We start from the raw sequence: 26574 nt of genomic DNA on the forward strand, positions 1-26574 counted from the left end.
TCAGATATTTATAGACATTGATCAGGTCCTCTCTCAGTCGTCTTCTCTGCAGACTAAACAGCCCCACGTCTCTTAGCCTCTCCTTGTAAAGCAGTGCTTCAGTCCCTTCATCATCCTTGTAGCCCTCCCTTTGACTCTCTCCAGCAGATCCCTGTCCCTCTTGAACTGGAGAGCCCAAAACTGGATGCAGTATTCCAAGTGAGGCCTCAGCAGGGCTGAGGAGAGGGGAAGGAGGATGTCCCTCAATCTGCTGGATGCTCTTCTTAATGTGCTCCAGGATCCCACTGGCCTTCTTGTCCACCAGGGCACGTTGCTGTCCCATGCAGGACTTGTTGTCCACCAGCACTCCCAGATCCTTCTCCACAGGGCTGCTCTTCAGCAGATCACCTCGTAACCTTTACTGGTGCAATTTATTCTTCCTTTCTAGATGCAGGACTCTGCACTTACCCTTGTTGAACCTCATTAGGTTCCTCTTTGTCCAGCTCTCAGTCTGTCCAAGTTTCTGAATGGCCACACAGCCATCAGATGTATCAGCTAAGCCTCCTACTTTCATATCATCAGCAAACTGGCTGAGCAGACACTCTGTCCCCTTAGTGTCCTTGGTGAAAGTGCTGAAGGTTTGAGTTTAAAACCTTTTGTTTTCACTTTCACATTTGGCATTGTTCAAGTTTCATATATAGCTTTCAACATTTTTAAAGAACAGAAATTATTTAGCAAGCTGAAATATGAAAGCATTGGAAATCTAATATCAGCACCACTGTAATTCTCTTGTTCTTTGCAAGTTTGTAAGGTGTTTGTAATGAAGTGTTAAGCCTGTCATACTTTGTGATGTTTACTTCTAAGGTTTTTGCAGAGATTTAAATTGAGAACTAAGGAAGTGTATTGTGCAATGAGCTGCAAGTGAAAAATAAATACACTTTTTTATAAACTTTGGTTGTCACTCTCAGGATGAAGTGCCGTAGTGTATAATGTTGAACAGTCAAAATCTGGCTACCTGGAAGCCCAATCTTGCCAGGTTTTCTGAAATGATTCAAATTGGAGCCTGCTGTAGGCTTAAGGAAGGAGTTCAGGTCCTAGTTCAGTGTGTATTTTTGAGTTTTAACTGTTTGTGCACCATCAGAATTTGCCTTTCTCTGTAGCAAAATAAAATACATACTGTTGCATGATTTGATCCCTTCTGGAACTCCGTTGGAGACACTGCTAGCTGAATTTTCACCAGTTCCAGCTGCCTTTCTGTCTGCTAAAGACTCAGTGTTCTGAGTTCTGAAATTAACTTTTTTCTTTTCTGGGGGGAGGTGGAGTTGGGAAGGGGGAAGTTAAAAGGTCACCTGCCTCCAAGTCATGCTGGTTTTAATGAAGAGAAATCATCTTGACTTTTATATACAGCTAAATCTGAAGTAGAACACAGAACGATTCAAATTAGAATGAAAGAAGTTTAGCTGTTAAAAAAAAGGTGTAAGGGAGTGATGTAAACATGTTCCTGATGTATAGATTTATTCTTTTTTCATCAGTTCTGTCAGTGGAAGTATGGAGAATGAACTTACCTTGAAAAAGTAAAAAGTGTGTTTCTAGGTTTGGTCAGAGACCTGTGAGTTTGCCATGACATAGTTAAATGTCATACCTGGTTGGCTTTTCAAATCCAGCTCTGGAGTGTGGCAGTTCTTGGTTTGTAAAACTTTAATCTTGAGTAAGTTGGCTTGGTTTAGACAAGCTGAGTTAAGAACTTGAATTACTGATTATGATTTAGACATACCATTATCAAAACTTTAAACACTCAGGTTGATCAGAAATGAGTGCAGTAATTTTATGCAGGGAATCAGATTAGGTGTAAATGAATTTCTTGGCAGAAATTCAGAATTATATGCTATAATTACCCCTGTGTGATAATTGAAGACTTCTGTATTCTCTTTCCTTCTGGAAACTAGCCATTAACTTTCTTATGAAGGTGAAGCTTTTGGAGGATTTAACATCCTATTCATTCCCCTCACCCTCCATTTATTATTGCTACTTTTTTAGTGAGTAAACAAAAGCAGTCTTATAATCTAGTTTAGATTTTTAAAAATCTTTTGTTATAAATCTTCAGCCTTTGAATTTGAACCCTAATAATTACAAATATTTTTCTACTGCTCACAGTTTTTGTTCTCTTTTTGAAATCCAGGTAACTATTGAACTGTTCTTCCAACATGAAATCAGAGGCTGAATGGCTCACACTGACATGCCTGTTGTGTGGCCAAAAGTAGTAAAAGAGAAAGTCTTAATTTTTTTCTGTTGTGCCTGAATGCATTCTGGTTCCAAGAATTAATTAATAAGTCATGTTTCTTATGACAATGTTGCTCTGTAGTTCTTGACTCTTTCTGATGTTTACTCCAACTTACTTGTAGGAAGCACTTAACCAAAGTAAATAATTTTTTTTCTGGCGTTCTTTCCAATGCAAAACATATTCAGTCCAAGTGTCTGTAGTTTTTCATTGCATGTGTTCAAGATAAAGGAACTCAAGCTGGAATTTTGCTGTACAAGAACAGTAGCCTTCTGGTGCTTTATACAATACTGTTAATACTTCTCTCTTTGCGAGGAGAATCTTGCCTGGCTTGTTTGTTTGTTTGGAGTTTTGTTTCTTTGTTTCCCTCCTCCTCAACCCCCCCAGTTTGGCTACGTGTTTATTAGTTCATAAATGTCTACAAATATCTGAGGAGGAACTTCTTTACTGTAAGGGTCCCAGAGCCCTGGAACAGGCTGCCCAGAGAGGTTGTGGAATCTCCTTCTCTGGAGCCTTTGCAGCCCTGTCTGGATGTGTTCCTGTGTGATCTGTGCTGGATTCCCTGGTTCTGCTCTGGCAGGGGCATTGGACTGGAAGATCTCCACAGGTCCCTCCAACCCCTAACATCCTGTGATTGTAATAGACATTTCTGTACTTGATCCTTAAATTCTGAGGTTGTAGATTTCTGTGATGTCAATGATCTGGGTCATTCTTCTTAGCATTAATAATTCTTCCTGTCTTGCTTTGATGCTTTTCTACTTTTTGTGTCTGGCTCTTTAGTGCAACCAATCTGTCAAAGTTTCCTTTAGCAGCTCATCAGGTAATTATTCATCACCATTTTTCTCCTTTCAGAATTCTGGATAACCTCTATATTTTCAAAAGATGTATTTTAGACTTCTTAATGCAAACCCTTCTGTGTCATAATTAATATTCCTACATGGTGTTATGTGAGGTAATTCACTGAAAGTGATGTGAAAAAGATTTACTGTATTTTTTTGTCTTGTTTAGAAAACAGCTTATCATGGAGGGCTCTTAAAGTAGTCTTAAACATAGAACTAATTTTCTAACACTAAGTAGTAATTATCTCTTCAGAATTTGTTCTGAACCCCTGATTTTTTTTCGGTCAGACTAAGAGGTGACTTAAAAATTCTCTCATATTTGTAGTTGAAAGCATTTTCTAGGAAAGCACTAATGTCAGTAAACTTTTCAAATAGAGTCTGAACATGTCTTTCAGCCAATGGTAATGACAACAAGAAATTCAAAAGTGATGATAAAATGGATGGGGCTCCTTCTCGTGTTCTTCATATCAGGAAATTGCCTGGGGAAGTGACAGAGACAGAAGTTATTGCTTTAGGTTTACCTTTTGGTAAGGTAACCAACATCCTGATGCTAAAAGGGAAAAATCAGGTAATTTTTTGCTTTCTGTTTTTCAGTTTGCTTACTGTAATTTCAAAAGATGTTGCTAAAATACTATTGAAATAAGTCATACCACAGTAAGTATTTAAGGAAAAAAACAACCTAAAGAGACAGCCTTTGTTACCTGAATCTTTTAAGTGAATTCATAGTGTCTTTTAGTAAATTTGGGAGGGGGTGGGGAACAGGGGATGCTTGGCAGTTACATAAACCAAGAAGTTATCTGTAATAAAAGTATTTGGAGCTGCATCTTCAAGAGATGATTTTTTGGCGATACACCTTAGCAGACAAAATTGATACCTCTTCTGAACACTGGTATTTGTTAAAATGTGTTATCAAACCCTTTTGTTAGTATATGTTACTAATACAAGGATTCTGGGCTTTGTGAGTACTGAAAGCTAACTGTTTAATTGCAGGCCTTCTTGGAACTTGCTACAGAAGAAGCAGCTATCACTATGGTCAATTACTACTCTGCAGTCACACCTCATCTTCGTAACCAACCTATCTATATCCAGTATTCCAATCATAAGGAACTAAAGACTGATAACACGCTTAACCAGGTATATTTCCTCTTCTGTAGTATTACAAACCAAAGCAAGGCATAGCTTTGTTGGCTCCTGGGGCAGATGTTGAAATCAGTTGGTGTTGTCCACATTTTAACACTACTGTAGTCTTACCTCTGAGCGTTCCATTCTGTGACATTAAAGGGTTTTTGCTTTCTGTGTGACCTTTCCACTACAATGAGTTTCCTTAATGTTGCTTTAAAAGACAATTCAGAATCTTTTGTACGTGAACTTGAATTTTTCCCATAAAATTTCCATCTTGGAGACTATAGGGTTGAAAAACGAACTTTCTGACACCTAAACTTTCCCTAGTGATCATGACTAATGCCAGTGCCCATGTTGCAGTGTTTTGTATAGCTCTGGTAACACTGATAACATCAGAGTATATGATCTGTTTCTGGAGAAAAATACCTTAGTGATCACTGTAGAGATGAATATACGTAATAGAAAAAAATCTTTTGCGTTTGTGGAACCTATTTCACAACAATTACAGTGTGATTTTAGTAGAACAGGGTATTTAGCAAAACCAATATGGTGACCACTGCATACAAATTATGGGCGGAGATCAGTTCACATCTAGTCAGATCATGAATTTAAGGTCAATTTCTTGGGCTTTCTTTTTGATATTACCAAGACAACATAAGTTCCAAGTTACAATTTCTGTTTCTTGTGTCCTGTCTTAGAAAAAGTGTGTTACTGCTAACATTGCTTTTAAAACCAATTTCAGGATAATCTGTTGAAAGACATACTGGGTGCAGTTGATGTCTGGTGTTGATTTTCCTATTGAGCTCTCTAAACTTTCCAGTTCCTCAGAATCATTCTATTTTTAAAAATGGAGGTTTTTTTCTTTTTTTTTTAATCGAAGATGTCAATTATACATAAAAATAAATAGCTTCATTTCTTTTTGGAAAAAAGAGAAAAGAGGATGAATTCTGTCTGCACATATAGTGGATGCACACACTTCCTTAAGAAGCTGTCTTGTGCATTGTCCTGTGGCTTCTGTGCTGATGCTGGGTTTGTGCTTCCTGTGTCCACCGTGTTTAGCACAAGCTAACTTTTACACCACCATGCTTATTAATGCCAAATTTTAACATGTTTCCAGTCTTCTAGGTCTCAATTTCTTTATTTTTAGAATTAAATGGTATAAATGAATACTTAGTAAATACTCTGTAGCTATTTTGTGCTTCCTGTGTCCACCACATAGAGGATGTGCTAACTTTTACGCCACCATGCTTACTAATACCAAATATTAACATGTTCCCAGTCTTTCAAGTCTCCATTTCTTTATTTTAGAACTAAATGGTATAAATAGATACTTAGTAAATATTCTGTAGCTATTGTGTAAGCACAGGATGGTTGGCTATTCATTTTTCTCTCTAAGGAAAAATAAAGGTGGTGCAGGTACAGACTGTTTATAGTCTACTTTTTTAGATCTATTTTGTTTTTATACTATTAAGCTTTTAATCTGTATTTGAAAGCATTTTCATCCAGCCAAGCTCATTTTGAAATTGTCTTTTTTTCTAGATATTCAGGCAGGAATATAAAGAGTAGTCAGGATGTTAGTACCTGTAGCTGGAATGATAGGTTAAAAATTTGGAGAAAGGTGCAAATATCTTAGCTATAAAGAAGATAGAAACACTTTAAACAGCCAGGCCTTTAGAAATAATGAAAGCAAGAAAAGTTCCATTAAACTATGTTATTATTCTGTATTTCTAAAAAGTAGTAGCTTCCAAGTTTAGTTTTGTACTTAAAATGAGTAAACAGTTTCTAAAGGACCATTTAAGTTTTCATCTCAGTTTTATGAATCTGTGAAATTCCTTTCCTTGTGCAAGGAGCATTCAAACTCAGATTTAAACCAAACAATCCTCACGTTGTTTCATACTGTATCTAGGCTCAAAAGAATTGAGAACAGGTTGATCTCTGTGAGGGTACTTTAATCATCAGTGTGTTATAAATGCATGGGTTTAGTCTTTCTGTACAGACATCACAACATTTAGCAATAAATGTAACGCTTTTGGAATGGTTCTTCTGTATAATTTGGCAAAAATAAAAGCTGTGCATACCATGCAAATGTCTTCAAAAGGGAGTATTTAAGGTTCTAAATATTATTTGGAATTAGTTTGACAAAATGTTGGCTGTCATAATTTCATACATTTGCTAGTGTTAAGTCCTGCATTCCTTCCTGTATTCACATGAACTGGACTGGAATGAAACAGGATGTATGAGTGTAGGTGGATAGCCCTAGGTGAAAATTGACTTCTCAAGTTTCAGGTTTTTTTTGGGTTAGAGAGCTTGAACTTTTACCAGTCACTTTAAGAACTGAGTTTTAATTGATCTGTGTTGCTTCTGTCCTTACAGAATGAGTAGGAAGTGATTATACAACTCAGCCCAATGTTTACCCAGCTAGAAAGTGATGTCTGTAGGGGGGCAAAAAAACCCCAAACCCTGTGTTCTTACCAAAGGATGTTTTTACGGAGTAACAATACTTAAACACAGAGATACATTTTGTTTTCCCAACTAGTGTTCACCAGGTCTTTTTTTTTTTTTTCTCCCCTTTCTCCCCCACTTTCCTTACTCATTGATTCGTTTCAGTATGAGGAGTATCATGTAAGTTGAGAGACATGAAGTCTTGTAGTAGCTCTAATACCTTTCAAATACAGTATGCATTAATACAGTGGATATTTTTTTTTTTACCTGGCATGCTCACTTGTCTCTGTTTTGTATCATTTTGCTTTATAAGGCTACTGTAATGACTGCATTAAATGGAAATCCTTTTTTCTGCACTTTTTCTCAGAAAGAGACATCTAATCTTTCTAATACTGTCAGTTTTGGCAGCGGAAGTAGTTACATAGATGTGTTTTCTTGTGATGTCATCATGTGGTTACCTTTGAGTTTTTACATCCCTACATGTGTTTAAAACACAAAAAGTCCCCATGCATGGAGAGAACTTTGCTTTTATAAAAAAGGATGGATAACAGGCACCTCTCTTTGCATACTACTTTCTCACACTTGTCAGTCTTGTGTATTACTTCACTGGGTTACCACTTGTTAGTTTAGCATTATCCCTTCTTATCAGAGCCTTCTATGTGGTTCAAACGGCAGTGAAATATTAAATGGAATACAATCCCTTGAAAAACAGGTTTCAGTAGGATTGAGGTTTTTCGGTGGTTTGTGTGTTGTTGATATTTTGCACTTTTTTTTGTTACTGTCTTTGGCTTTTTTGATTGGTTGAGGGTATTTTTGTTCTGTCTTGGTGTATTTTTGTGTTTTGTTTTATTTTTTTCTTTCAAGAAAAGAAAAAAGCCTGAAGAGTTTTGAAACCTAACAACTCCTCATTACTGGTAGAATGATAAATTTGCCTTTTTAAAAGCCCCTCCCTGTGGCATAGGGATGAATCAATGTTTTAATTTTGATTGTCTGTTCTCACAGAATCAGTCAGGCTGCATCACACTTACATTGTGTTCTGTCTGTAGCTCAGAGTTTTAAATAAGTGGACTATTTTACTGTTTGATGTTTTTGAAGTTAACTGTATTAATATTGCTGATTAATTTTAACTATCATCTTGAAATATTTTTTTGTTAAATTGTCTTCTCATTGTTTTTTTTTTTGTTTTGTTTTGTTTAAGCGGGCTCAGGCTGTTCTTCAAGCAGTGACAGCTGTGCAGGCAACGAATGCTCCCATCAGTGGGACCACTGTTAGTGAGAGTGCAGTGACTCCAGCTCAGAGTCCAGTCCTTAGAATAATTATTGACAATATGTACTATCCAGTAACCCTGGATGTTCTTCATCAGGTAAGCTGGATTTCATTTTCACTTGAGCTGTGATTAGGAGGAGCTGGTGTGTAACACTTTGCAATGTTTTTGGCAGATATTCTCTAAATTTGGTGCTGTATTGAAGATAATCACATTCACGAAGAATAACCAGTTCCAAGCTTTACTGCAGTATGGAGATCCAGTAAATGCACAGCAAGCAAAACTAGTAAGTATAGTTGTCTTTTTAAGGCTGGAGACCTTCCTGCACTCTAAACTTGTGTAAAATGTTAATGTAACAGACCATAGTAATGTGTGATGCTCCTCTACCACTTGTGTGCATCTTTCAAGTTGAAAAAAAGCAGATGAGAGTTACTATATAATGTTATTATATTGAGTGAAAGCAGTGCTCAAAGATACTATGTTTAAGGATTCTATGTTTAAAGAATTGCACACAACTTTAATTCTGAGTAGATAGTAAGACTGCAATGAGATGAAATAACATGCAGGACTGCAAGTGAAAGTGCCAACCAGAAGTAAAAATGTTGGATGTGATGTTGATTAATTCACTGTAAACAGCGAATTTAGTGAGCCCATTGGATGGTTGTTGAGAAGTACTTTTCTAAGCATTGAAACAAAGATGTGGTTTGTGGATTGGATATATGTTTAGTATCCTAAAAACAATACCCAGACAGGGAATGCCCAGGAGAGTGCAGTCTTATTCATAGGACCAGACTCTGAAGAAGCTGTGCAGCAGTGACAGATGAGATATTTTACTGGAAACTCTCCTATCCTTGGTAGGAGAAGTAAGAACTTCTTAATAGCAGGAGAGAACATATGGATTAATTATGACAAAGATGAACAACACATCACCTAGAGTAGATGTTCTGAATTAACTGAATGGGACATATTCACATCTGTGGCAGCAGGGAAGTTGAACCAAAGGGGAAGGCTAGATCTTTAATTTTGTTTTCAGGAGATAAATGGAATAAATTTTTATTTTCAGACCTTCACCATGCAGTGTGGATTTGCAGAAGGCTGATTAAAATTGATGTGCTGGTGAAGTGTTGCTTGGCAGCATAGAAAGTGCTTATTGCCCAGAGATGACAGAAGAGTTGAGAACTTCAAGAAAAAGTGAAAAGCTTGCATGTCAGATGAAGTTGGCCAGAAATATATCTTAGTGGAAGAAAGAAAAAATAGGGCTTAGTTTTCTGTTTTAAAGAAGGATGACAAAATGAAGTTCTACATTAAATGGTAGAAGATAGTAGTAGTTTTTATCCTCCTTAACAAATAATGGGTATTGATTTAAACTGTGAGGTGATAGGCACAGCAAATTGCAGAAAATAAATAATTTTCAAAATGCAGAGTGTAATTTTTTATTTCAGTGAGAAAAATCAAGTTAGCCAGAGGTAGGATCTTCAGCTGGGTTTATGAAGATCTGCTTTAAGATGATATTCACCTGCAAAACAGTCCAGAAATATTTGTAGATTTGGAGTACAATTTAAATCAAGGATATCCTTTTCAGAGGTGTCAAATATTAGATGGGGTCTCAGAGTAGAGGGGGATGTAAATGTCGTTACTGTGCTACATAAAAATTGGGTTGTGTGAGGTACACCTTTCACCTTCTAAGCAGGTTTAAAATAGTAATATGGCAACTAGGTCTTTAATGTATAACTGCTCTGCAGAAATAGGCTGTAGTCATTAGAGTTATGCTTGAAATATGTCATAAACAGTTGGATGTTTGCAGAATTTTGCCATTTGCAGAATGTTTGCAGAATTTTGCCATTCAGTCCTGATTTGTGTGTGGAAAGTTGTTTTTCAGTAATAGATGTTAATATTGCTTTTAAAGTGCATTTTAAAAGCAAAGTATGACATCAAGTGATGAATTTTTTGACTTAATTTTTTGAGTCTTACATATATTATCAGGAGACTTAATGGGAAGATGACATCTGTGAAATGGACTGTAGAGATTTGAAAATTATCAGTGTAATTCTAGGAATATTTTAGAAAGAAATGACAAAATAACAAAAGGATGAGGTATGTAAAAGTAAGAAAGAAACCTAAGAATCTCTTGCTGGTGTTGACTTGTGACAAAGTGGTACAAGCTTGTTGGGTACTGTGTTGGACATAGATTTTTTTTCATTTGTTTATTTTTTTTTTTTTTTTTTTTTTTTAAAGCATGCATTTCTTTCTTTAGTTTTGCATGTTTTGATTAGGGTAGCTGTGCACTAGTGGTAGCTCACATGAATGACTAAACTTCATTGAATAACAGTGACTCCTGCATGTGCAATCATTGTCAGAGTGAAGTCGGAGCCTTAGTGACAAATTGAGATGGTTTTAGGTTTGGTAGTTTCATGTTCGAACCGATCTGTATGCAAGAAGACAACCTGCTGAGAATAGTACCAACTGCAGGTGTTGAAGAAGGCTGAATTTGGAGGAAGGTTTGATTTCCTGGCTACCCTCCCAAACCAAAAGGAGGCAAATAAGCACAGTTCTTCTGTTTCAGCTACTGTGGTAAAACGTGAAGTGCCACTAAACCAAAAACACCTAAAGGAAAGAAACGCTCAGATGGTAGGAAAACATCTAGTTTAAACACGTGGAAATAAGAGCAAGAGGATGTGGTGGCTACACTTAAGTTGCATGGAGTTCAAAACTCAAAGCATGGTAAAAGAGTAAAGAAGTTTTCAATTTGTTTTCCATCAGTTCTTACTCTAGAAGATAACGGGGAAATTTAATTTTCCACTGGCACTCTTCACAGGAAATCAGAATGTGGCCTTAATAGAAATTGAAGATTATTAAGGAAGTTAAAGAGCAATTTGAAAAACTCGAGTGATGTAAGTACCAAGGAGAGATGCTGTTCATTTGAAGGTTCTGAGAAAACAGGGACACTGTCAAGAATGTATAGTACCAAGCCTCTAGCCTTGTGGGACCACTTTTGCTAGTTGAATGAGCAAGTAGTGAAAAATGGCCTTGCTCCACTTGCTTTGTGAGGAACTCATCTCCTGCAAGAGTGTAACTACGCTGAGTCGTGTTTCATCACCACCCTCAGACCAGATAGTCGTTATAGCAGCAGGTGAAGGTGGAGACAGCAAACCTCAGCTTCTGTGCAATGGGGCAGTCTTGCTGTGGTTGGAAAAAGAGCTTAGAATGTTGCAATAGTAGAGCACATTGAACTACTCTGCTTCTAGTGAAACAGAAGGTGGTGATGACTGTGCATGAGGAGGCACACTCTGAGCATCATAGTAAATGAGCAGTACTCTCAGCATAAGCAGGAAATTTAAATATTTGAGTAGCAGTAATCCAGTATACCTTAGGAAGATGAGAGTGCTGCTTTTTCTGTCTGAACAGCTCACTAAGCCAGGCTGGTGTGTTGGTGTATAGTGCATCAAAAGGAGTCTTGCTAAATCTTGGATATTGACAGTTATGAATGCCTCATCTATGGAGGATTAACTGAGACTCCTGTCTAGCCCATGACAGTGATCTTGACCCAACATGGGTTAAAAAAATCACAAGTCTAATTTAGAGTTCCTGTTACAGTTGGCTAGTTGGTCCTTATTTGGCCCATAGGTGATTCAGAGTACCTCTGCATTGGTTGACTTAAGGTTTGGCTCTACACTGAAGATATCTTCTTTCCAGGTGTTTTCAGTGATAGCTTCAGGGTGGCTCTGCACTGGTAGCAGTCTGCAAACAATCTCTGCTTTTCTATGTTGCCCTAAAATCTGCAACGGGAACTTCAGATAGTGATTGCCAGAGGGGGAGCCAAGGACATCCCCAGATAGAAGGTATTTAGTTTCAGGGTAGTTATCCATGGTTATTACATTATAAGGTATTGAGGCATCTTGAATCCCAAGGAGCATAGTTTGTACTTGGCCACGGTAAGTGGTGTACAGGTGAACAGAAAAGTGCTGGATTGTATCCATTGTACCAAAAAAAAACCCCAGTGTTTGTGTCCTGGATTTTCCAGTTTTGTAGAAAGGGAAAAGATAGGGACTGATCAAGGAACTCCACAAAAAGGCCTCAGTCTTAAGTTTTAGAGAACAGAATGTGTTCTACAGACACTTAGCCACAGAAACTGCTCCAAGACAATTGTCTGAAAAGAAATGAATTTAATTCAAATATGTAGCTGTGTAATGCGTGTAGACACATCTCTCCCAACAGATACTTACTGTATGATTGTCAGCTACTTTCAGGTACTTACTTGTTCTGGAGTATGTTTCGTAAGGGTTTCTCTTTTTAATGCCTTACACTGTTATGCTGCTCTAAAGATCTTGCTTCCAGATTCTCCTGCTTTGTGTGCTTTAGGAAGAGAGAGAGAAAAGGGACTAAATTCCTCTTTTGTTTTCACCTTATAAATTCGGAGAGAAGGCATTGGTTTTGTCGTGTTGCCACTCTGCCACTCTTTTCTCTCCACTCTAATTTGATTTTTCCTTATTGGACCATAGTAAATGCATTCAAGCTATCCTCGTCCTGCAAGAGATCTATTTCCTGTCTTGGATTATCATCTTAGGTGCCTACACTGCTTGACAAAGAGAGAGACAGACTATTTGTTGTGGCTTAGAGCCATGTGTCTCCAGAAATACCTGCTAGCAAAATCTCTGGGCTCTCTTTCTGAACTGGGAAATGAAAGTATCAAAGTGTCAAATCATGTTATGTCTTCCAGACTCTGTTCTTGTCTGTCTTCTGGGTACTGGATGTAAAATAGCTAAAGAATATTCAAAGTGGCATATTTCTTCCTGCTTTTTAGAGGGCTGTCTTGACTCTCTCTTGTTGAAGGGGGGGGTGTCTTTCTGGAGATTCATGGGTCTATACAGGCCATAGGAGACACCCATCAAAGCATAGTTCCTTTTAATCCTAGCACTTTTCAAGGGACTCTTCTTTCACAAGGATTTGCAGGCATTTTGAACCCTGAAACTAATAGCTTTGACTTCTATCTATGATAACAGAAAGCCCTTCATGCAGATGATGAAAGCCTGAGAGAAGAAATTGTTCTAGTAATGTTCATGCTCTGCTTCAGAGCCTACTGATAGATCTGACTCTAATCTGCATGAAACTGCATTGGAGAGCTGCATCAATCAGGCTGTTACTACAGTGGTGACTGTAGAGTATCTTTGCCATCTGAGATCACCTTTGCTCATTGGAAAACAAGAGATCCTTTAGCGTCATGGAGTACTGTGTACAGGTCTGGAACCCTTAATGTAGGAAGGACAAGGACCTGATAGAGAGGGTCCAGAGGAAATTACGAAAATCATCAGGGGTTGGAGTACCTCTGCTATGAGGACAGGATGAGGGAGCTGGGGGTGTTCAGCCTGGAGGAGGCTCCAGGGAGACCTAATAGCAGCCTGCCAGTACCTGAAGGAACGGGGAGGGTCTGTTTGCAAAGGCCTGCAGTGACAGGACGAGGGACAATAGCTTTAAGCTGGAGAAAAGCAGATTTAGATTGGATGTGAGGAACGAGTTCTGCACCATGCAGGTAGTGGAACACTGGAGCATGTTGCCCAGGGAGGTGTTTGAGGCCCCATCCCTGGAGATACTGAAGGTGAGGTTCGGTGAGGCCCTGGGCAACTTGATCTAGTTGAGAATGTCCCTGCTGGCTGCAGAGGGGTTAAAAGAGGACAATTGACATTATTTTTAAGAAATTAGAGAGTCTTGTGCTTTATGGTGCAGACCTTCATTTCATTGGTGTATTCCCTGTATGGTATTTTTTACTGGCTGAGAGCATCATAGCTCGCTGTTCTGGATCCTGCTGAATTCCCAGGCTATTTCTGCTATTTTCCATATTGTTAGGCCTTGCTTGTTTATTCTTGCCTTAAGTGAAGGTTGCTGCTTGACTCACGAGCGGATTCTTTGTGAATGTAACTCTGGTTGTTAAGACTTTCTCACTATTTTTCTTCTGTAGTAGTTGTCTAGGAATACTGGTTTGTTTCATTACAACTCCACTATTTTACATCTTTTAGTAGTATTGGGGACTGTGATTTTCTTTCTGGTTTCCTTTTTCTGAACTGCCATAGCTCTGCTCTTGTGAGACCCAACCTTGACTACTGTCTCCAGTTCTGGTGTCCCCAGCTTCAGAAGGACATAGATCTTTTGGAACAAGTCCAGAGGCGTGCCACAAAGATGATCCAGGAGCTGGAACACCTCTGCTATAAGGATAGGCTAAGGGAACTGGGATTGTTCAGCCTGGAGAAGACTCTGGAGGGGATGGACCTTAGAGCTTCCAATAGCTGAAGGGATCCTCCAGGAAGGCTGCAGAGGGACTTTGTACAAGAGTGTCGACCCATAGGACAAGGGGAAATGGATTGAAATGGAAGAAGAATAGGTTTAGATTGGATCTGAGGAAGAAATTCTTCACTCTGAGGGTGGCAAGGCTCTGTAATGTATTGTCCAGAGAGGTTGTGGGTGCCTCCTACCTGGAGATATTTGAGGTCAGGTTGGATGAGGCCTTGAGTAACCTGGGCTGGTTGAGAGGCATCCCTGCCTGTGGCAGAAGTGGTTGGGTTGGTTAGACGATCTCTAAGGTCTCTTCCAGCATAAGCCATTCTCTTTTTCTATGGCATATAACTTTGTAGCACACTTAATTATTAGGATCTTGGTTGGTTGCTGTGGGGGGTGGGCTTGTTTGGTTTTGTCAGTGGTGGTGTCTTTGACTCCTGAAAAAATCTTACAAGGTCATAGAGATAGTGGTGTGGGTGATCATGTGTCTGCACTGTGGAGTTGAGGTCATTGTGTCAGTTCAGGCATGTGCCTCTCTCCTTGGGCTGTCTGTCAGCCTGTGAATGGAGAAGGAAGTTTTGGGTCTTTCTGTTCTCCATTTTCTGTTGGTCTTCCACATGTTCTTACTAGCTCTCTTGTTTGGGTGCTCCTAAATACCATGTGGGTTTTTTTTTTTTCAGGAATCTGTCTGACAAGCTTGTGCTGGCAAGTGATCATTTTCTCCTTAGTGCATCAGAATAATTTCTCCCCCTGAGAAGGTCCAAGGGGCACTCCTTTGAGGAGGGTACTTTTTAGTATCAGGGAGGAGGGAGTGCAGCCAAGGGCCCTTCAGTTGTTCAGTATCATTTCACTCTTACTGTTGCATGATGAGAAAAGTTTGGATGCTTCTGTCATTGAGGCTTAAGTAATGGGTTTGCTGGCACAGGCAAGGTAAAGATTGATATACTTGTTCTTCTGAGTATGGCAGGTGTGTGGTGTGGTACTGTGTCACCAGTTCATGTAGCTATAGATAAATGCTCAAAGAGAAGTTTCTTTGCAGTAATTAGAGTCTTTTGAGATGGTGTCTGTATTGACATTCATTAATGGTATGGCTACTGTCTCCTCACTTTTTCCAGGCTGTCTGTTTGAGAGGAGCAGGGTGTGAGGGTCTGTTCTATATGCTTTCATTGTGTAAGAAGGAGCACAGGACAGGACACACGTTCGTGGTGGTGGCTTTATATGTGAACAGTTAACCTTGTAAAACCCCAGCTGCTGGCAGGCTTGCTTGCATTGCTGTTGGAGGTGTGTGATGCTTCTGGGAGAGGTGGGTGGAGTGAGGGTTTTTTGGGTTTTGCTGTTGCAGGGAGCTGTTGCTAGAGTGCGGCTACAAGCCTCATTAAGAATGCTTCTCCTTCCCTTCCACTTCAGGATGTCCTTTCAGAGAGCCTGCCTCCCAAATGCAATGGATTTGCCTGGTGCAGTGTTCAGCACTCTGTGCTGGGTTAGGAACTGGCTGGAGGGCTGGGCCCAGAGAGTGGTGGTGAATGTGCCACTGCCAGCCAGTCACTAGTGGCGTCCCCCAGGGATCAGTGTTGGGCCCAATCCTGTTCAATATCTTTATTGATGATCTGGATGAGGGGATTGAGTCCATCATTAGTAAGTTTGCAGATGACACCAAGTTAGGAGCAAGTGTCAATCTGTTGGAGGGAAGGAGGGTTCTGCAGAGGGACCTTGACAGGCTGGAGAGATGGGCAGAGTCCAACAGGATGGCATTCAACAAATCCAAGTGCCAGGTTCTACACTTTGGCCACAACAACCCCAAGCAGTGCTACAGGCTGGGGTCAGTGTGGCTGGAGAGCAGCCAGGCAGAGAGGGAGCTGGGGGTACTGGTTGACAGCAGCTGAACATGAGCCAGCAGTGTGCCCAGGTGGTCAAGAAGGCCAATGGCATCCTGGCCTGCATTAGAAATAGTGTGGCCAGCAGGAGCAGGGAAGTCATTCTGCCCTGGACACTGCTTGGGCCACACCTTGAGTACTGTGTCCAGTTCTGGGCCCTTCAGTTTAAGAAGGAAATTGAGATACCTGAATGTGTCCAGAGAAGGGCAGTGAGGCTGGTGAGAGGTCTCAAGCACAGCCCTGGGAGGAGAGGCTGAGAGAACTGGGGGTGTTTAGCCTGGAGAAGAGGAGCCTCAGGGCAGACCTCATTGCTCTCTACAACTGCCTGAAGGGAGGTTGTAGCCAGGTGGGGGTTGGTCTCTTTTCCCAGGCAACCAGTAGCAGAACAAGAGGACACACAAGAGGACTGCATCAGGGGAAGTTTAGGTTTGAGGTGAGGAGAAAGTTCTTCACAGAAAGAGTAATTGGCCATTGGAATGTGCTGTCCAGGGAGGTGGTGGAGTCACCATCCTTGGAGATGTTTAAGCAGCCTGTGGAGCTGGTGCTTAGGGACATGGCTTAGTGTTGACCCTGCAGTGCTGGGTGGAGGATTGGACTGGATGAGCTTGGAGGTCTCTTCCAACCAGATTGGGTGTGGCATTTGGAGACGTGGTTTAGTTGTCAGGAGGTGTTAGGTAATAGGTTGGACTTGATCTCTGAGGTCTTTTCCAACCTGGTTGATTCTGTGATTCTTTTGAATGGACTTTTGCTGACATTGTCAGAATAGGTTTTTGTTCTTTCCAGCAGAAGTTTTAGTGGCTTATGCAGGACCCCTGAAACGCTGGTTACTCTGGAAACTACAGACAGATATATTTTTGGGTTGATACTTTGTTAACATGAAAAGGTTTTCATCAACAGCCTTCTGAGAGCCATAAATCAGTGTCTACAGACTCTGCACAGAGGTACAATGTAAATCCTGATGTGTTTTAAAACTTAGTTTTGTCCCATGGTCCTGCGCGTCACCCAAAGATAAAGAGTACTGCCTTTTGGTCTTACTCACACTTAGCTTTCTTCAGTATGTGAATGGGTCTTTCCTTGATGGCAATGGCATTGTCCTTGACAATAAGTGAGCTCTGGTTGCATAAATTGAACCTACTGTTAATAAGTATCTTTAGTGGGTTTTAGAAGGTAGGAAGTCTAGAAGTGAGGACTGATTGACTGTGTGTACTGTTTCTAGATGTAAGTGTTCAAACCCCATGTTCTGAACACAAATGCTTGTGTTGTGCTTTGCTGCTGTGTACAAAAGAGCTAGCCAGTTCTGTATCCTGTAATGGTGGTGCACACCACCCATCCAGCAATACAGAGTGAGTCCTCCAGATTCTATGAATCTGAACTCTGAGTGAATGTTGTGCTGCAGCATCAAAGAAAGCCAATGTGATGCTGAGTTGCATCACCAGCAGAGACACGGTCATTACCACACTATGCTGGGCACTCCTCAGGCCATACCACAGTCAGTGTTGGTACCCACCAAACAACAAAAAAGGTCCCAGAGAAGTGCCACAAGGATAGTCAGAAAGCACTGGGAAGGCTGCTATGTGAGAAAAGGCTGAGAGAACTGAGAAAGAAAGCTTAGGGAAGAGGTTGCCAACACATTCAGTACTTTTAAAGGATTCCTGCAAAGAAGCTGGAGGGTTCCCTTGTTACAAAGAGTAACCTGGAAAGGACAAGGGGCAGTGGGCACAAGTTACTGCTGGAGAGACTCTGGACAAGAGGAAAATTTTTCCAAGTGAAAACAGGCAGCCACTCGAATAACCTCCCCAGGGAAGTGGTTCCTTTTTCCCAAGGCTGGACACTGAAGGTACAGCTGGACAGGTGCTGGGCCATTTTGTCTAGAAGGTACCCTTGCCAAGAAAGGTTGGACCAGACAATCTTTGAGGTCCCTTCCAGCTTTGGTAACTCTCTGAATCAGGGCAGTAGAAGGCATTGTTTAAACTGAGTTTCAAGCAGTGGAGTTTCCTCTTTAATTGCTAACTATATGTGTGTTGTGAAGATGTCTGGATTGTCAGGTTTCAATACTTCATAAAAAAATATTATTTTATTTTCCCATTACTTGGAAGTTCTAACAATACTGACTTAATTATCTTGTATGTTGACCGCTAATGGTAAGAATTATTTTAAGTGATTTCATGAGCCCTAGAGATGTGATCATATGTTTTACAAGAAGGGACAGCCTTGCTGTGCCAGACCCAGCACAGGGGTGTCTGTGGGATGTTCAGTTTCCAGATGCATCACTGTATGGAAATGGCAGTATTGCTTCCACACACAGCAGGCACACTAGGTTCATGCAGTACTCAAAACAGTAAATCGTACAAGAACTTGAATGTGTTGGCATTAGAGGTGACCAAGCTAGCTGTGCAAGAGCTGGCTCAGATCTAGGAGTGGCACATTGCAGCCCAGCATTAATCAGGAGGTCCAAAAGATCTGATTTTTCTCTTTGAAAGTGTGGTTTGTTTGGGTTCTTTCACTCTCTCTCTGTATGTGGTACTTTTGTATTTGGCGTAACAACTTGGTTGAATAGATTCATTTCTAAGATGAGGTCTGTCTTTACCTCTTAGCATTTCTTAAGAGTAGAAACCAACTTAGTGACACAAGTCTCCATTTTTTTTAATCTCTTGTATTTAGCAGTTAGTACTTTAAGTGAAAGGAAAGAATGCCCAAGCTAAATAGAATAAAATCCACGTATATCAGTTTTCTTGATCCATAATGAAGATGTACAAAAGGTATCAGTAGGCCTTTTGAGAGAGTTTTCAGAGTTCTAAGTGGCATCACGTTCAGGGTTCATGTTACTGTCAGTAGGCATTGTTTCAGAAGTATCAATAAATTGTGGTAACAGGATTAATTTTTTGGATTTTTATTATTTAAAAAAAGTGTTAGTTATATTAGGTTAGCAAATAAAGTTCCCTTGCTTTCAATTTTGACACTAATTGCCTTTGAGGGGAGAAGGCAAACCTGCAGGAACAATATAAATAAAGTGCTTTAACAGTGAGCTGTCTAACAAAGTATTGAAGTCTGCATTGAATTTTTCTTCCTTAGGTCAACTTTCCTTAGAGTACCTGTGTGATTTATTTTTTGGTTTGAGAAATTTATTTGGCATTGTGTTTGACTCAAAGCTGTGCAGTGGAATACCAGGTTTATTAACTGTTTGGCAAAGTTAACATTTAAGTTTGATTGCATGAACTATGTCTCTTGCTGCTTTGGTGCATGAACATCTTCTAGGTACAAGTAAACATTGAGCTTCCTGGAATAATGTTGAGAGGTGGATGCATTTTAATCTGAAGTGGTTCTAAGCTAGATAAGACAGATAAATATCTATACACTGACCTTGTTTGAAATAAAAATAATTAATAATTTAAAAAGTTCAACTAACCTGTATTGTGTATTTTTAAAATAAATTGACTCCCTTTTCCAGGCCTTAGATGGTCAAAATATTTACAATGCTTGCTGTACCCTGCGGATTGACTTTTCCAAACTGGTGAATCTGAATGTCAAGTACAACAACGATAAAAGCAGGGACTACACTCGGCCTGATCTTCCCTCCGGTGACGGACAGCCAGCACTGGACCCAGCTATTGCTGCAGCATTTGCCAAGGAGACCTCTCTTCTAGGTATGATTTCAGAATGTCAGATCCTGATATTGTTCATTTGTATTGCAGTTGCTTGATGAAAATGTTTATTGATCCGTTTGACAATTAAAGATCTTGAAACGGTGGCAATGTCCAAAGACCCGTTCAGGGTTCACTCTCTACTGTGATCTTGGCCAGAAAGGCCAATGGGATCCTGAGGTGCATTAAGAGGAGAGTGTCTAGCAGATTGAGGGAGATTCTCGACCCCTCTACTCTGCCCTGGTGAGGCCCCACCTGGAATAGTGCATCTAGTTCTGGGCTTCCCAGTTCAAGAGGCACAGGAATCTACTTGAGAGAGTTCAAAGCAGGACTCCAAGGATGCTGAAGGGACTGGAGCACTGCCTGGTGAGGAGAGGCTGAGAGCCCTAGGGCTGTTTAGTCTGGAGAAGAGAAGACTGAGAGGGGATCTGATCAATGTTTATAAATATCTGAGGGCTGGGGGTCATAAAGGGACAGGGACAGCCTTAGATCACTTGTGCTCCATGACAGGACAAGGGGCAACGGGTGGAAACTCCAGCACAGGAAGTTCTACCTCAACATGAGGAAGAACTTCTTTCCTGTAAGGGTCACTGGAATAGGCTGCCCAGAGAGGTTGTGGGCAGACTTTCAAGCCCTGTCTGGATGTGTTTCTGTGTTAGATTCTCTGGTCCTGCTCTGGCAGGGATTTTGGACTGGATGAGCTTTCCAGGTCCCTTCCAACCCCTAACATTCTGTGATTCTGTGATAGGTTTCATGCCTTTCATTTTTTTGTACAGGATGCACCAAGTTGAAGGCAGGGCTGATACAGTAAAGAGGGGTCTCTGGTCTCTGTGTTGCTGATATTAGAAGGCCTTTAGTGAGTCCAGGACAAGGGTGAATATTGTAGTTAAGTAACTGTATCTACCGTTTTCCAAAATCAGATTGCTTGAAGATACACTTTCTGTCTAGTTGTAAGTTCCAATCCCACTCACCTCCCACACATTTTGGAGTGCTTGACTTCACATCCTCCAGTATGATTTGCAAAATGGTGTTTCACTTGTAGCTACAGCAGAAGTTTTGGAAAGTTAAAAGATGGAAAGAATCTTTCTCTGAAGAACCCCATAAAGCTTAGTTCTTTGGTGTTTGTTCCTTTTTATTTTTTAGGGTTTTTTTCTTTCCTTTTTAACTTCCCATCATTTAAAAATGCAAGTCTCTCATTTAATGGATTGTTCATAAACACTTCTCCATCTTCCCTGATGAAATTTTAGATGAGTGCTGTAGAAACACCCTGGAGGCAGTCAGTAATACTTTTGTCAGTGCAACTGAGCTGCAGTATGAGTAGTGAGACAAAAACAAAGTAGAGAAACTGCTTATTGATGAGACCCATCACCCTAGATGTTGTAAGGCAGGGATTTAGAGGAGGAGAAAGTAAAGATTCATGGTTTACTAAAACAGTGCCAAATGCAGCATAACTTACATAACTAAGTCTGCCATTTTTTTGAATCCAGTGAAGTTGCTTTCCAGTCTCAGGCTTACTAACTTATTTCATTGTATATAATGCTTATAGTATGCATCAGATCAACAGGTTTAATTTGCTTGGCATAGTGGAATGAGGATGGCTGGATCATTGCATGATTTTGGATGTATGTAGTATTTGGGGTTACCATGTTTCTTGTAGTTGTCCAAGTGACTTTAGTTTTAGCAGGCTTAATGTTCTAGCATTTTAGGCTTGAAAGCCAATTGGATGCTTTTGTGAAGTGTCTACAAAGCTACACAAATTTTCTGACATTTTCATTTTTATAGGGCTTATTAATATTCTTTGTATAGTAAATATTTTTTGCTAGTTAATATACAAAGGTGACACTTGTAATTAAAATATCTGATTAGCTAATATATTTCTGAAGTCATGCAAAAAAGTACTGAGGGGAAAAAATTATGTGACCTGCTGTGCTTAAATTTCATTGAGGAAAAAGAACTGAAAAACCTAGGGAAAAGGTGTACCTATTGCAAGAAAGATCTGGAGGTGCTGGAAAATGTCCAGAGAAGCACCTTGAGGATGATCAGAGGACTGGAGCTGCTCTGCTATGAGAAAAGACTTGAGGGAGTTGAGGTTGTTCAGTTTGGAGAAGAGAAGGCTCCAAGGAGACCTTCTTGTGGCCTTCCAATATCTAAAGGGGCTACAAGAAAGCTGGGGAGGGACTTTTGAGGGTGTCAGATAGTGATAGGACTGAGGGGAATGGATCCAAGCTAGAGGAGGGGAGATTTAGATTAGATGTTAGGAAGAAGTTGTTCCCCATGAGGGTGGTGAGACACTGGCACAGGTTGCCCAGGGAGATGGTGGCAGCCTCATCCCTGTAGGTTTTTAAGGCCAGGTTGGACGTGGCTCTGGGCAACCTGATCTAGTGGTAAGTGTCCTGCCCATGGCAGGGGGGTTGGAACTGGATGTTCCTTGAGGTCCCTTCCAACCCTGACAGTTCCATGATTCTGTATAATTATTATTACATGTTTTCATTAATATCTGCAAAAAGCTGTTACCTGTGATTGTTGGAAGCTAAAACAAAGCTTATGACAAAGCTTTCTAATACCAGCTGATTACATTTCTAAATAATTTCAGATAAGTCCTCAAATCTTAACTAGTGTATGGCATAATAACTAATTATCATCATGCAAGCTGTTGCTGCTTATTAAAAACTTTCATTTGCTGAAATGAGAATGGCAAAGTGCCAATCAAATAGGTGATCTTAGCCCATGTGTTTCAGTACTTCATCTACTACATCCTCAGCTGTGATGGAATATGGTGTCAGAAATTGTTGTGACTGTAAATCAGACATCTTCCCAATGAGTCTTTGTTATCTTCTCAAAGGAGGAGAAAATCACTAATGGACAGAATGGGCTGGTTTCAAATGAATTATTGGAAGCAGATAATTGATTTTTATATACACGCATTCTCCTTGTCCTCCTCCCTTGCCCAACCAAAATCACAGAAGATGAACTTACAGAAGAAACAACTTTTGAATAAGTAGCAACTGTATTTTACTGAACTGGATGTCCCAGAAGAGGCATTAATACACTGGAACAAACAAAAGAGTTTAAATAAGAGCTGCTTAAAATTGCAAATACTGATATGTAATAATAGTTCGATTTAGATAGTTGTTTAATGTTACAGCTGGAAATATCTTGTTGTGGTTAGGGCTCCCACAGCTTTAGCATTTACTGACTTTCTTCATTAGCATGTTCCCCTAATGCTGCTTCAGTTTCTTATTAAACTAATATATTTCAAAGGATAATTATTGAAAATATTTTTGCATGAATGGTGTTGAATTAATGTTTTGGGTTTTTTTTTTAACTTCTTTAGTATCCTGCAGAGATTTTGATAGTGTGATGAACTTTGTTGCTTGGGTTTTTTTTAAGTATGAGTTCCCTGGCTGTGCTTTAAGCTTGGCTAGTCATCTTTTAGAACCCTCTATTCCTGAAAATGTTGGGCTGCCTTAAAGTTTCAAAGGTTAGGGAGATGGGCCTAGACACACTAGGAGGTTTGAAGTGCTCTAGTGTCTTGGTGTTTTCTAATAATTAAATGATTGCTGTTGATCTAGTAGAATATAAGTGTTTTCTTATCAGGTGGACATCTGTTGCACCTTACTGTCACTCCTGACAGTTCTATCTGTGTGACCTCTGCAGTAGTTGATTACAAACAAACAGCAAATGCAATACAAAGCACTCACAAGTACATTTCCAAACTCGGCTGTTTTTAATTTGTTGGAATTATTTTGTTATTGACTGGTTTCCCTCCCTGAGTATTACAGTCTGATTTTTGGAAACAAACTTCACAGTATCACAGTACATTAGAGGTTGGAAGGGATCTCCAGAGATCATCAAGCCCAACCACTGCTTCCAGAGCAGGATCACCCAGGGCAGTCTGCACAGGAATGCATCCATGTGGGTTTGGAAGGTCTCCAGAGAAGGAGACTCCACAACCTCTCTGGGCAGCCTGCTCCAGGGCTTTGTCACCCTCACTGAGAAGAAGTTTCCCCTCATGTTGGGGTGAAACCTTCTATGTTCAAGCTTGAACCTGTTATTTCTTGTCTTACTGCTGTGCTCCACTGAAAAGAGCCTGGCCCCTTCCACTTGACACCCGCCCCTCAGTTATTGATAGACATTGATCAGATCCCTCTCAGCCTTCCCTTCTCCAGACTAAACAGCCCCAGGGCTCTCAGTCTCTCTTCACAAGGGAGATGCTCAAGTCCCCTAATCCTCCTTGTGAACTCTCTCCAGCAGGTCTCTGTCTCTCTTAAACTGGAGAGCCCAGAACTGGACACAGGATTGCAGGTGTGGTCTCAGCAGGGCAGAGTAGAGATGGAGAAGAACCTCTCTAGCCCTGCTGGCCACACTTTTCTAGCTGCCCCCCAGGATCCCATTGTCTCTCTTGGCCACAAGGGCACATTGCTGTCCCATGCAGAACTTGCTGCCCACCAGCACTCCAAGGTCTTTCTCTGTGGAGCTGCTTTCCACCACCTGTCCTGGTGCCTGTGTGCTGCTTTGCTTCTTGGACAGGGGTGCTTTCTTTAACTGCCTCCTTTATTAATAGTTTGTTGTTTTGTTTTTTTTTTTTCTTGAAAGTAAAGCCATGTTGTTCCTCAGCTATAACCCTGGAGCAAAACACACATCATATTTAGGATAGATTTTTGCCTTGGCGTTGATGTGTAAGGATACAGTACTGCAGTTTCCTTTCATACAGAATGGATTTTGAGAAACAGAATTTCTATGCTTGAACTAGGAGTGGCCTGCCTGATTCCTTGTTAGTTCTTTGAGAGCTAGTGTTACTTCTGACTCCTCTGTTAGAAGACCTAGAGCAGCTCCTACAGTGGATGCTCAGACAGTAGCATAGCTGAGGGGAGTGCTTTTCTATCCCCCAGCTAGCTAGTGCTTGGCTTATGTGATGAAGCATAATGTATGTCATTTTATTGCATGTTTAGTGTAGCTGGCTGTTGTTTCCAGAGGCCATCCAGTAGTCTCAAATCTGTCAAGTGCTTGTGCAGGATCGAAGGGAGAAAGACAAGACAGGGTTTACACTTCTTTTCTGTATTGCAGTTAGTCACACAGATACCACCTCCAATGTAATAAAAAGATCATATTTGTTGTCTTTTGATCCAAGTAATTTTTCCTTTATCTTCTGGTATTAGCAGTGTCTGGAATTATCATTACTCAGAACTTTGTATTTCTGGCGTTTTGACCCCTGAACACTCACCCCCGAACACGAGCACTTTTCATCTTTTCACTTTATTAGAATGCATTCCATATCTTTTAATTTCCTTTCTTAAAATATATATATTGTTCTTCCTTCTGTATGTGCCTTGACAGGAAATGACCAGAAAAATCTTTTTCTATGCTTGATCAGTAATAGTGATAAGCACTATTGCAAAGAAGTGATGGATGTCCTGTTCCCTATGATGGATCGTTTGTCCAACCCAGAAAAATGTCTTACTTTTTTTTTTTTTTAATGACTTGGTACAATTCCATATTTGTGAAAAACAAAACATAAGGAAACAGTTGGAATGAAGAAAGAAATCTTTTCTAGGAAATAAAAAGTAATCTTCCTTACTGCCCCCCCTTTTGTCCCTCTCTCATGCTAAAAAGGGCATGATAATAAAAAAAAAAAAAAGTTTGAATACATTTGCTGTTAACTGCTTATTTGGGAATTGACTGAAACTGAAACATTTATTTTCTCTTCTGACTTCCTTTGAAATAAAACCTAATGTGGTAAGGAAAGTAGTCATAGGTATGTCTTGTACAGGTTATGTTTAGACTGTCTGCTGGGCATACTGGAAGACTGGCCACAAGTTGTGTTACTTTTGTATGATCATCACAGAAAAATTCTGGTTGGAAAAGACTCTCAGGATCACCAAATCCAACCCAGAACCCTGCTCTATAAGGCTCACCTCTAAACCAGATCCCCAAGCACCACATCCAAACCACCTTTAAATACCTCCAGGCTTGGTGATTCCACCTCTCCCTGGGCAGCACATTCCAATGCCTGACCACTCTTGCTGGGAAAAAATTCTTCCTACTCTGCAGTCTAAACCTGCCCTGCTGCAGCTTGAGGCTGTTCGCTCTTGCTTTATCCCTAATTATCTGTGAGAAGAGACCAGCACCAGCCTTTCTGCAACCTCCTTTCAGGTAGTTGCAGACAGCAATGAGGTCTCTCCTCAGCCTCCTCTTTTGTAGACTAACCAGCCCCAGCTTCCTCAGCCTCTCCTCACAGCCTTGTTCTCCAGCCCCTCACCATCTCAGTCTCCCTTCCCTGTCTCCCTTCTAGCCCCTCGATGTCGTTTCTGTACTGCAGTGCCCAACACTGAGCACAGCACTGGAGGTGTGGCCTCACCAGTGCTGAGCACAGAGGGACAATCCCCTCCCTACTCCTGCTAGCAAATAATCCTTCCCAGTGAGACTTTTCAGATGATTCTTAATCAGCCTCTGCTCCTTCAGTTGCACTTCATAAGATTTATTCTCATATAAGCATTAGAATCTTTGCCAAAATACTGAAATCTTGAGAACTCGGTTGCAGTAAAAGAAAATAAAACATGGGCGTTCTATTTCTTCAGGGTTTGTGTGTGTTTGGGGTTTGGTTTGGTTTTGTTTTTTCATGTTAAACATGTTTGGTGTCCTTTCACTGAGTTCTGTAAAATCCAAGTTTTTGACCAAATGTTGTAAAACTGTGGCTATATAACTACACAGAGTGCATATTTATTCCAGGAACCTTTTGACAGATCCTGGGAGTAGCACACTTGTACGCCACTGACTTGAACCAGCAGAACCAGCAGGTCTCAAAAGGAGTTTCCTTGGAAGAAGTGGGGGGGGAGGGGGGGAAATACAGCTGAAAATTTAACTTAGA

At 40.4% G+C, this 26574-nt stretch overlaps 1 protein-coding gene across 6 annotated transcripts in view; it reads left to right on the forward strand.

Annotated features, from left to right (window-relative positions):
- The window catches only part of PTBP2 (polypyrimidine tract binding protein 2), a 57065-nt gene that overhangs the window by 24760 nt on the left and 5731 nt on the right, over positions 1–26574 (forward strand). For 3 of the 6 annotated variants that reach the window (XM_054384665.1, XM_054384666.1, XM_054384664.1), the window contains exons 1-5: positions 3491–3664; positions 4087–4230; positions 7859–8023; positions 8100–8210; positions 19514–19709. In XM_054384665.1, the coding sequence (XP_054240640.1) occupies positions 3533–3664; positions 4087–4230; positions 7859–8023; positions 8100–8210; positions 19514–19709 (748 nt within the window). In that variant the 5' untranslated portion in view covers positions 3491–3532. Of the gene's footprint in view, positions 1–3490; positions 3665–4086; positions 4231–7858; positions 8024–8099; positions 8211–19513; positions 19710–24575; positions 24606–26574 lie in introns of those variants that run through there. The other 3 variants (XM_054384660.1, XM_054384661.1, XM_054384663.1) reach the window with 2 other exon arrangements.

The sequence above is a fragment of the Indicator indicator genome, chromosome 10 (assembly GCF_027791375.1).
Source record: "Indicator indicator isolate 239-I01 chromosome 10, UM_Iind_1.1, whole genome shotgun sequence".
In the NCBI taxonomy this organism is placed as follows: Eukaryota; Metazoa; Chordata; class Aves; order Piciformes; family Indicatoridae; genus Indicator; species Indicator indicator.